The sequence below is a fragment of the Ochotona princeps genome, chromosome 1, assembly GCF_030435755.1.
Source record: "Ochotona princeps isolate mOchPri1 chromosome 1, mOchPri1.hap1, whole genome shotgun sequence".
Classification (NCBI taxonomy): Eukaryota; Metazoa; Chordata; class Mammalia; order Lagomorpha; family Ochotonidae; genus Ochotona; species Ochotona princeps.
In genome coordinates this window covers 12,298,115-12,309,866 of record NC_080832.1, presented here as the reverse complement: position 1 = coordinate 12,309,866, position 11,752 = coordinate 12,298,115, and the positions used below count along the sequence as shown (strand labels likewise).

At 48.2% G+C, this 11,752-nt stretch overlaps 1 protein-coding gene across 1 annotated transcript; it reads right to left on the bottom strand.

Annotated features, from left to right (window-relative positions):
- Positions 1-1,961: 1,961 nt before the first annotated feature.
- Positions 1,962-11,033, bottom strand: FBXO5 (F-box protein 5). The gene is made up of 5 exons (XM_058670824.1): positions 10,471-11,033; positions 6,248-6,962; positions 5,331-5,421; positions 3,851-4,015; positions 1,962-2,737 (listed from the first exon to the last, which is right to left on the bottom strand). The coding sequence occupies exons 1-5, from the start codon at positions 10,571-10,573 to the stop codon at positions 2,486-2,488; spliced, it is 1,326 nt and encodes a 441-aa protein (XP_058526807.1). The 5' UTR covers positions 10,574-11,033; the 3' UTR covers positions 1,962-2,485.
- Between the last annotated feature and the right edge of the window lie 719 nt (positions 11,034-11,752).

The following is an 11,752-nucleotide window of genomic DNA, read 5'->3' as shown; positions in this document are numbered from 1 at the left end:
GTCTGACAAAGTAAATAAATAAGAAAGCCACTCATTGTGTGACTCTGTTAGGTGATAAAACGAACAGCGTGGGAACGCATGCATGTTTCTGTGTGGATGGGGACACACATGCATTGCACTACAGTGTATGTGACGCATAAACACTCGGAGGGAAGAAGTTAGCAATTCACTTCTCTTGGGTAAATAGCAGAGAGGTTAATTACATGCTAAGAAAGTTTGGCTCTTGAGGAAAGTGTTTACCAAAATAACTGCCATTTTACTTTCTCAAGCAATGTATATTTATATACAATTTTTAAAATATATTTTTATTAGGCAAACTTAGAGGAGAGGCAGAAAGATCTTCCATCCCCTGCTTCACTCCCCATGGGGCCGCAATAGCTGGAACAGAGCTCATCTGAAGCCAGGAGTCTCCCACAAAAGAGCATGGGCCCCCAAATCTGGGCCAACTTCTACTGCTTTCCCAGGCCTAGGGCTGGAAGGGAAATGGAGCAGCCTGGACATGCACTGGTACCCATACAAAATGCTGGTGATTGAAGGTGGATTAACCTGTTCAGCTACAGCCCTGGTTCTGCAATGTATGTTTCATTTTACATTTTTGTCAACACTTTGTACACTTTTTTTTTTTGTAGTCTTGGCCATTCTAATAAACATGATGTTAACTCACATCTAATGAGCACTACTCTATTAGCATCTTCATGGTATTGTCCAACACAGATTTTCTTTGGGAGACTACCTACACGTTCTTTTCCGAGACTTGAGCATAGCCTACCAATGTTTTACCAGAATAAGCCTTATCTTTCATTTTCTTGGTAATGTCTTTGGAAGACAAGCTTTTGTTCCAGTGGAGAGCGTGTCTGAAGCCCTGGCTACCCTGCTTCTCATCCAGCTTCCTGCTAGCATTCACCAGGCAGCCGACGGCTTCTGTCTTCCACCCAGACCCGGGTGAGATTCCCGGCCTAAGCATTAAGTACTACTAACTTAGCTGGCATTGGCAGCGGACCAACAGATGGAAGACGTCTTTCAAATACTTAAACCTACTGGGCACACGCTTGGAATGATCTCAACACAGTAAAAATGGCCAAATACTTGCTTTAATGACAAATGTATAAAGATATGGTATTTATTTTTTTATTATTATTATTACAGCCAGATATACACAGAGGAGAGACAGAGAGGAAGATCTTCCTTCCGGTGTTTCACTCCTCAAGTGAGCCGCTATGGGCCGGTGCGCGCCGATCTGAAGCAGGAAACCTGGAACCTCTTCCGGGTCTCCCACGCGGGTGCAGTGTCCCAATGCATTGGGCCGTCCTCAACTGCTTTCCCAGGCCACAAGCAGGGAGCTGGATGGGAAGTGGAGCTTCCGGGATTAGAACTAGCGCCCATATGGGATCCCGGGGCTTTCAAGGAGAGGACTTTAGCTGCTAGGCCATGCCGCCAGGCCCAAGATATGGTATTTGTTTTATGTCTTATTGAGTGATTGAGATAATTTCAACACCCAACTCTATGACCGAATTAGAGCAACAGTGGGATCAGGTAGACAAAGGAACCCTTTCAATTCCTAACATAAATCCACCCAGTGCCTTTACATAGTCCTCCGCTTCCTAATGCGCTTGTTTAAAAAGCAGGTGTTGTGGCACAGCAAGCGAAGCTGCTGTCTGGGATGCCCTGTGAGCACCGCTCTGCTTTCAATCCAGCTCCCTGCTAATGCACCAGACAAAGCAGGCCAGACTTGCGCCCTGTGACCCACATGGAGCGTCGGTTGGAGTTCTAGGCTCCTGGATCAGGTTTGTTCATTGTAGACATTTGCAAAAGGAACCAATAGATGGTTCTCCTCTCCGAAATCATCTCTCCCAAATAAACAAACCCCGAACATAAACACACACGATATATATTAATTATGAATGTTATAGCAATTTTATTTGTAACAAATTATATATATATACAAAAGACATTGTCTGACAGATAAACTATAGAAATATTTACACATACACAAAAATATTAAAACAGTTTAGAAAAAGGGAAAAATGCAAAGATTTTACAAAGAGTGTTGAAATATTTACATGGATATAAACGTTTAAGAAAGATGACACAACATTTAAATTGATGCTATAAACTGATATTTCAATTGGTAAATCAATTTGTCTCAAATGCTAGTACATGGTAAATCAGACTCACATTTAACTGTCCAGGTAAAATTTTATGGCCTTCATGTACCACAATACAATCCGTTCAATTTTATTCTCGGAATCACAAATATCAGATAACTCTTGCGTTTCTTCTTAAAATTATTCAATCTTCTGATCTGAATTGAGAATTTAAAACCCTTTCACATTAAATCGTAAAATGTTTTAAAAGGTTGCACTTTCTCTCTTCACTGGGAAGAAATCCCTGCATTCTACACTGACCTCAACATAAAACTGAGAATCACAACACAATTGTTCCTTTTTTAGTTAAAATCTAGTCGTCTGGTTGCTTTTATAAAACATCACAACCTTCGTAAACTCTTCTTGCTTTTTTTAGTTCCAGGCAGAGCACCCATTTTGCAGCTGGCTCTCAGGAGTTTGCCATTTGAACAGTCTTTGGTGGTATGATAATCACACAGGCACCGTGTACAGTAATCAAATCCACAGCCTTCTCGCTTGCATGTGGCCCGCTGTAAATAGCAATCATACTTTGCAGGTGAATTGCAACGAATACAGGCTTTGAGGCTTTCATTCTTTTTCAAGGTCCTGGCAACCTATAAGGAAAAAAATACGCATAAATATAAGCTATCGGAAGGACTGAGTATAATTCCAGCAACTCCTGCCCTTGCTTCCTGCTCAGTGGAGAGGAGATGATATCACTTGTCAACTGCTACTTCTAGATTTGCTCTTTTCTCTCATAATGCTACTTGCATCTCGGTGCCCAACAAATACCATCTTTTCTAATTCTTCCCAGGCTAGTGAGCAGCTGCTTGCTTTTTTTTAAAAAAAGGTTTATTTTTATTGCAAAGTCAGATATGCAGAGAAGAGACAGATCTTCTGTCCACTGATTCACTTCCACAACGGCCAGAGCTGAGCCCATCCGAAGACAGGAGCGAGGAGGTCCTTCTGGGTCTTCCACATGGGTGCAGGATCCCAAGACTTTGGGCCGTCTTTGATTGCTTTCCCAGGCCACAAGCAGGGAGCTGGATGAGAAATGGGGCTGCTGGGATTGGAACTGGTGCCCAGATGGGATCCTGGCACATGCAAGGTAAGGGCTTTAGCTGCGGGGCTATTGTGCCGGGGGGTGAGGGCTCGAGCTGAGGCTGCTTGCCTTCTACCTCTGGCCCTTTTTAAAACCATGTATCACTTCACAGCACTTACTTTCAGGTGGCTATCTCTCATTCAGACTGAAGCTATGAAAGTTACTACATTTTCTCACGTACTCAGTACCTGTCAACTCACATGGCACAGAACATTTCAGACAGAAATAAAGGTTTCTATCATATAATTCAGCTGTATCAATGTCAGATGCCCACCACTTTATCTCGAAGCACGCACTCCACGATGGAGGTTTTCTAAGCTCGCAAAGAATGTGAGTCGCATCTACAATGCACACCACCCAAAGATCCACTTCCGAATCTTGGAATGTGGCTCTCGCTGCTCATCTGTCTTCCTCGGTTAAGTTTTACAAGAAATTGCAAAGTCACAAAGTATTTCTTTACTTTCTTACTGTTTCAAAGTTAAAACCTCACTGAACTTAGGGACAATGCCAAACCAATACGCTTCATCAGAAAGACATGATTTTTACTTCCCCCATTTCTCACTTTAAACCCTTTAAACAATAGTTTCACAATAGTTTCCATTGTACAGATTAAACAAAAAATTACCTCCGAGAATTCACTGTGTCGACTGTAAGCAGAACCCTTCTGACTGGTTTGGGCCTCTTTTTTGGGAGGATCCTGGACTGCTGATTTCTGAACGGAAGCCAATGCAGTTCTGAACATAACATATTCTCTGGTTGAAGCATGTGGTGAAAACTTAATGCTGTTTTCCTAAACAAGAAAATGTTACAGGACTTCAGATTCGTTCACTCCTGTACTAATTTGATACACAGTAGTGCAGTAGACCGAGCTGTGCATTCACTTACCACATTACCATCTACTGATTGAAACAGAGCGAGCCAGAAACTGAGGATCCTGCTTCCACGCATAGTCAACATGCCCTGCTACATGATTTCTAACTGGCCAAACAGCAAAGTACTACCAGCAGAACGAAGGGTCACTTTTCCCATAATCAGTACATGGCACAGGCCACATCTGTCACTTCAATGCTATGAAGAGATTTTACATTTTTTAGATTTTTATTATTACCAGGTCGTTAACAAAATGGAACTTGTCTAAAGTCACACAAAGCTGGTAAGCAGAAGCAAAATTTAGACCCAAGTCTGTCCAAACATATTTATTTGGATTTCAAGAAATATGTGGTTGTTATGCTTTTCCCTTCTACAAATGCCAATCTTCAAATTTACTGACTTGCTGCGATTGAAAATCCTAAAACAAAACCACTGTGTTCTCTCTTCTATAAAATCTGCCTTTGCATACACACACACAAAAAAAGGTGGGGAGGTGGTGCATTGGCTAACCTGCTAATCCTCCACCTCCAAGTGCTAGCATCCCATTTGAGTTCCAGCTGTTTCACTTTCCACCAGCTCTCTGCTTATGGCCTGGGAAAGTAGCAGAGGATGGCCCAGTGTTCTGGGACCCGGCACCCATGTGGAAAACTTGGAAGAATTCCTGACTCCTGGCTGTGAATCAGCTCAACTCTGGTCATCGCAGACATTTGGGGAACGAACCAGCAGATGGAAGCTTCTTCCGTCTCCCCTCTGTAAAATCTGCCTTTCCAATAAAAACACATAAATCTTAAAACAAACAAAAAAACCCCCAACCATAAGTCATAAGTGCTATTATTGCACGTGGTAGACTGTCCTTCCCTCTGAGGGGCAGACAGAGTGTACATCTGCTAGTTCATTCCTCAGATGCCCATGAAGACCTGGAAGACCTCGAACTTGCTGACAGGAGGCCAGGAGCTAGGAACCTAGCTTTGGTTTTCCACATGGATGACAAAACAAACCCACCGACTTGGGCCTTCGCAATTGCCTCCGGATCCGAATCAGCAGGAAGCGCGAGTCAGGGGTTAGATGTTGAGCCCATTCTCCAGTGGAATGCGGGTATTCTATTTTCTGTTGGCTGAAATGTCTTGCAACGGTTTCCAGATCACTGTTCTTTCCTAATTCTCCCACATTTCTGAATGCAAAAGAGTAGCAATAGCTCATTAAAAAAAAAAAGGAAACCATCAACAAAGACTTACAGTAACTCTTCGCGTTGCTTCACTGTACAATTGGAATGCCTTTTTATCATCTTCTAGAATCTTCTTCCAAGTTGTGCTCACTTTAGATACACTAGAAAAATGATAAAGGAAATAATTAAACCACCAAAGATGTTAAGATGAGCAAAGAAACAGTACAAAAAATGCAGTTTATATTAGCAACATTTTTCAGTTACAACTGTCTATACATTAAATTCCTTGGGGTACCTAAGATTTTTTTTTTTTAAAGATTTATTTTATTTTTATTGGAAAGTAGATATACAGAGAGGAAGATCTGTCTGTTGGTTAAATCCCTAAGTGGCCTCAATGGCCAAAGCTCAGCTGATCTGAAGCCAGGAGCCTAGAGCTTCTTCTGAGTCTCCCAAGGCTTTGGGCTGTCCTTGGTTGCTTTCCCAGGACACAAACAGGGAACTGGATGGGAAATGGAGCCGCAGGGATTAGAACCGGCGCCCAGATGGGATCCTGGTACATGCAAGGCAAGGACTTTAGCTGCTAGGCCACTACGCCAGGCCCATGGTACCTAAGATTTAAGGATGTGCCATGCGCAGCTCCCAGCTTCAGAAGAGCCCAGCTCTTCCTATAGAGCAGACTGAGTCAGAGGACACAGTATCTGCCGTTTTCTCTGTGAAAGCCTTTCAAATAACAGCAAAGCTTTTGGAAAAACTTCAAAAATAGCTCTGCAAGGACAGAAACTATTAACTTTAGGTGTGGAAAAAGTCACAACTACTGAAGCAGCTGATGGCTGGGCTGTTTTAGTTAAGTCCCCAAGATGTGAATGTGTTTGAACCAACACAAAGAGTGCAATGTAACAATCTCACAACAACCTGTGCATAAGCTGGAATATTTAGCCATCAACAACAATGCTGGGATTATGCCAATCTATTCAAACAGCAACTTACTTGATTAAGTCCATGCCACTGAGCTGTGTCAGAATATCTGCTAAGAGATGTCTGAGTCCCCTTAGAAAGAGTTCACTGAGAATATCAACACACTCTAGGCCCATTTTCCTGCCAATTAAATTCTGAAGTCTGAAATTTCCACTGGATATAATTTCCTTCAGCATTTCTCGATCTATTGTAGGATTTCGTTTGGCATTCTTTTTTAATGTAGAACAAACCACTTTTTCAAAATGAAGAACAGGCAACAAGTTTTTGTCGGGGAACTGGCCCGGGCTTTGCACCTGGATCAGGCAGGACTGTGACCTGTTACCAAAATCTTCCTCCAGGGCAAGGCTGCCCTCTTCATGTTCCCCGAGTCCACTGTGCTGAGAGAAGGAGGAATAGCCGCTGTCTTCATAGAGCCGGCTGCTTTCTAGTTCTTCTATGTCACTGGAGCTATTAAGTGTCTGTTGTACACGTTGATTTTCCTTGTTATGCAAGGGTTTGCTTTTTGTTTCAAACGCTGCAGTCCTGGGGCTCACAGCTGGAGAGCCGCCGTAGGAGAGCCTTTCATACTCTTTGGCGCAGTCTTTGCATGACCCTTGCGGAAATGTAGACGGGCAGGGACCTTGTCGTCCTGCGTTGTCAGTTTTTACCAGTTTCAGTTCAGAATGAACATGGTGGCAATTAAAATCACACTTCATTTTGACAGGTAAGATGCAACTTTCTTTACAACCTACAAAGAGACATGACGTTTACTCTTAATCACAATATTTCTTATTCTTCCTTCTCTTCAACCTAAACACACACAAACTTATTCCCAGTAGCCCCAAGCACAATATCCTATAAATTATGAAACTGTAACATGGGACCTGGTGCAGTGGCTCAAATGGTTAATTCTCCTCTTCCAAGCATCAGAATCCCTTATAGAAACGTTTGATGCCCCATCTGCTCCAATTCCCATCCAGTTCCCTGCCTGTGGAAAGCAACAGAGGACGGCCCAAAGCCTTGGGACCCTGCACCCACATGGGAGACCAGCCAGAAGCTCCTGGCTTTAGATTGGCTCAGTTCCAACTGCTGTAGCCACCTGAGGAGAGAAACAGCAGATGGCAGAACTTCCGCCCTCACCTCACTCACTGTAATTCCCTCAATAAATCTTAAAAAAAAAAAAAATCCCATTGCTGTCATTTTCAAGTTTTATTCTGACTGATGATCTAGTGTAAATTACTAGAACATCTGCCATCTTTAACTACAGAATAAAGTGTATTTTATTTTAAAGATTCACTAAAAAACTATTTTTATTTGAAGGGAAGAATTACAGGGAGGAGAAACAGAGCTGTACCTCTGCAGGTTCACTCCCCAAAGGGCTACAATGGGTGGAGCTTATCTGATGCAAAGCCAGGAGCCAGGAGCCTCCTCCGGGTCCCCCATACCGGTGCAGGGGTCTAAGGACTTGAGCCACCCTCTGTGTTGCTTCCCCAGGCAGGGACCTAGATCAGAAGTGAAGCAGCTGGGATTAAAACCAGCATCCATTTGGGATGCCAGCACCAAAGGCAGAAGCTCAGCCCACTAAGCCGTGGTGTTACCCACCCCCTAGAACCAGAATGGCTAGTCCTGATAAAGACACACCCAGATGATTATAAAGCCTGAGTTAAAATAAGGGCGGTAGCACAGCAGGTCAGTTTCTATCCAGATGTTTTAGGGCCAGGCCCTGGGGGAGGGGAAGGGAGATAAGTGGCATCCCACCCAAAATGTCAGGGAGCAAGTTCCTCTTGGACGCAGCTTCCTAACCTAACCTGGGAGGCAGCTGTTCAAGCACTCTGGTCCCTGTCGCCCCTGTGGGAGACTGAGACGGAATCTGGTTCTTGCCTTGGACCTGGCTAACCCGGGCTGTTGAGGACACCTGGGGACAACTGGGGGACAACCAGCAGATGGAAGAGCTCTAAAAAGGGGTGATTATCATGGGAGTTCCAGGTCCAGGATGACTGCAGAGGAGAGGAAGATAACAGAAATTCAGGTACACACTGCGGGTCAAACCTTGAAGAAAAGGTGAAAAGGCCCTGGGATTGGGCTCGGCAGTGTGGCTTGGTGGCTAAGGTCCTCGCCTTGATCCCATATGGCCGCTGGTTCTAATCCCGGCAGCTCCACTTCCTCTCTGTCTCTCCTCCTCTGGGTATATCTGACTTTGTAATAAAAATAAAAAAAAATAAATCTTTAAAAAAAAAAAAAAAAAAAAAAAAAAAAAAAGGCCCTGGGATTAAGGCTTGAGGATCAGAGACACGCGTGTCGCTTACTAGGGCCAAGCACAGCCTTCACTCAGCTGTTGCCCGGGATCGCGAGACCAGACTGCGCTGACGGACTCGAGGCCCTGGCCACTCTGCTTTGGATTCAATTTCATGCTGACCTGCCTGGGAGGTAGGGACAGATGGCGCAAGTACAAGGGTCCCTGTTACCCAGGTAAGGGACTCATGGAGTCCCCACCTCCTGGCCCAGTCCTGGGTTCCAAATATTGTAGGCATAAACCAAAGAACCCTGTCACTACAACTGCCATTCACTGAGATGGGAAACTGAGGGCCAAGAAAATGAAATTGGACTAAATTCCGGGCAGAGTTCCTGTCACAACAGTCCCATCCACAGAATTTATTTTCAGTATATTACTCATAAGCCAACCCCCATGAGCTTTATGTTGCAAATCAAGCATCTAAAAGCAGGAAAATACACTCCCTAGAAGCACACATTTAAACATGGAACTATGGAAAGTACATTCAGGAATCGATCCAAATTCAGATGAAACCTCCCCCCTTAGACCCTTGACTGGCTGCTGTATTAGCATTTTTATTTTTCCTTAAAGTGGAAATGGTAATGATGTTTATACATTGGCTTAAAAAAAAAAAAAACACACTCAAAGCAACTCATTTCAATCAGGACAAAAACAGGTAAACAGGTATCATGGTAAACTGTACAAAATCCCACCTTCCTTTCCACATTCCCATCCAGACCTGATGCTCTGATGACCTTAATTCAGGGGACAAGGCTTGAAAGGTCCCATTAGATCTTTGAAGATGTTAATTAAATAATTAAGCGCCACAACATCCAATCCCTATAGAAAGCCAACCTCTGCCCAAGGCCTGGCACGTCTAATTTAAGAGGAGGTTCAAGGTCAGCAAGTCAAATCAGCCATATTTGGAGGAAAAAAATGAAAAAACACAAAAAAAACTTATTTCATTTTCTCATACCTATAAATGGAAAAAAAGAAAAAAGATTCAAGAAGCAACAGATGCTTTGAGGAGCAAAGCAGTTGGACAATTGAAGTTAATTCAAAAAAAACGTGCCCTCACAGAGCCAGGGCCCTTCAGTGTAGACATGGTTGCCCTGTACAGAGGGGGAGCCCTCCATATTAGTCTACCTACTACCTCGCCTGAACTTTTGTTCAACTTTTTCTTAATCTCTGAAGCCACAAAAATGTATTTGCCTTTTGCTTGGAGAGAGCTACAAGACTAAAATAGGTGCTTTGGGGCTCTCCACTCCACATTTTGGAATAAAGGACCATCTGGGAGTGCAGGAGAAAAACCACCAATCCCTCAGTTCCCAACGGTTCTTTCCTAAGTCCTCCTGCCCAGGCGACCCCCCAAAAGCGCAGTTTTGCGGCTGGGAGTCCTCCCCAGGTCGGATCCAGCGCGGTGTGGCGGGTGGGAGGACTGGTCCGATTTGGCGGGAGGGAGACAGCCCGCAGCCCCGAGCGGCGGATGGGACTCGCCCGGGGCGCGCGGGACCTGTGGTGGCGGGAGATCGCCGCCGGCCCCCGAGGGCCTGCTCTCCCGCCAGCTCCGCGGCCCGGCCGCGGGACGCGAGGGGCAGGGGGTGCCGGGCAGGGGGCTGCTGTGGGGGCGCAGCCCCGTCACGCCGGGCCCCGGGAGGGGGCACTTGGCGCCTCTGGAGGCCGGGGAGGACGGGTGGTGCGTCCCGCCGGGAGCAAGGGCGCCCTCGCTCGCCCCGACCCGCTGCGGCAGGGCCGGGCAGGGCAGGGCCGGGGCCGGCGGGGAGTCCAGCCCGGCAGCCCACCGTGCACACCCAGCGCACCTGGCTTGCCCCCCACGCGCCCCACGCTCTGGACCCAGGACCCAGCCCGCCCCCCGCGAACTCCCTCGGGGCAGGGACGGGATGGCCCCTCGCGGGACAGCCCTCCCGAGGCGCCCCTCGATCCCAAGGTGCCCCTCGCCCCCCAGGCGCGCCCCTCCACTCACGTTCCGCGGGGCCGAGCTGGCTGGTGGCTGTCACGGGAGCGTGGCTGGCGCTGCAGGAGCAGGAGGATGGCCGTGCGACGCAGCTGCAGGGGCGCAGGCTCATCCCAGCGGGCCAGGGGTCCCGCCTCAGGTGGAGGAGCTGCTATCTGAGGGAACAGACCGGGCGCTCGGCCTGCAGGGCTCGCTCGCACTTAAAAGGCGCGCCAGCTGGTACTTTTAAAATCTTTGAATTTGGTGCCCAAATCGGCGCAGCCCAATGGAAGCCGTCGACTGCAAGCGCGCACCAATAGAAAGCCGGATGGGAGGAGTTCCCGCGCTCGCACCCAATAGGAGCACGCCAGGGCGGAGCCGCCCGGCGAGGCCGACCCCGCCCCCTGACGCCTGCTCCGCTCGCCCGGAAGGATGCCTGCGGCGGGGGGCGGGGCCTGCGGGCGCGGGGAGGCGCCGCCGCTCGGGGAGCAAGCCTGCCGCGCATGCGTGCGCCCGCCCAGCGCCCCTCCGCCGCCCGGGCCTCCCGCCAAGTCCCAACATCGGCCCGAAGTCTGAGGAGCTGTGCCGGGAGCCGGCGGCCAGCTCTCTTCCATCGCCTGGCGCGCGGGAGTCCGACGAGCCGCGGCGAAGCTAGGCCTTCCGGCAGGCGCCCTCGCTGCGCCGCGCGCACCACGCCTCTTTGCGCCTGCGCGCGCCCTCGCCCCGCCCCCGCCGGCGGCCTCTGCGCTGGCGCAGATGGCGGCCGCGTTGGCGGGTTGGCGCCTGCGCGCTGCTCCCTGGCCGCCGGGGCGGGGAGCAGGTGGCGCCGGGCGGAGGTGGGTCCTGGCGGGATGGAGGGCCACGTCTTCCCGCGGGCGCTCTGCGGGGCGGGCTGCTGGTCTGCGTGGTGCTGCTTGTGTGCGGACTCTGAAGTGGTGTTTATGTTCTTCCCGCTAAGCTTCAGAGACTCTGGGCCTGTCTCCCTCCGGTCCCCCACCCCCCAAGAGAGTGAATCTCCCTCGCAGGCTGGAGGCCCGTGCACCGGTGATGGCAGAAAGGGGTGTTGAGGATTAATAGGCTTGCGTGACGCAGTGCACCGTGTCGCTATGATGCTGTACTTGGCGTGCCTTGAATATGCACCTGCGTGCTGTCCCGCACTGCCCGAACTCAACTTTTGGCTACAGCCCGGTGAAGGTGCAGTGTGCAAGCGCCCAAAGTCTCCACATGGGTGCTCCTAGTTTTCCTTTCTTCGTCTTACCAGGCTCAGATAGTCAATATTTGGCTTAGCTGCTCAGTGCAAACTGGGGCAAGC

Coding starts and splice junctions, on each gene's coding strand:
- FBXO5 (XM_058670824.1), bottom strand. CDS start 10,573: ATGAGCCTGCGCCCCTGCAGCTGCGTCGCACGGCCATCCTCCTGCTCC. Junction 6,963..10,470: donor CCAGCTCGGCCCCGCGGAAC/GTGAGTGGAGGG, acceptor GTCTCTTTGTAG/GTTGTAAAGAAAGTTGCATC. Junction 2,738..3,850: donor GACACAGTGAATTCTCGGAG/GTAATTTTTTGT, acceptor TTTTCCTTATAG/GTTGCCAGGACCTTGAAAAA.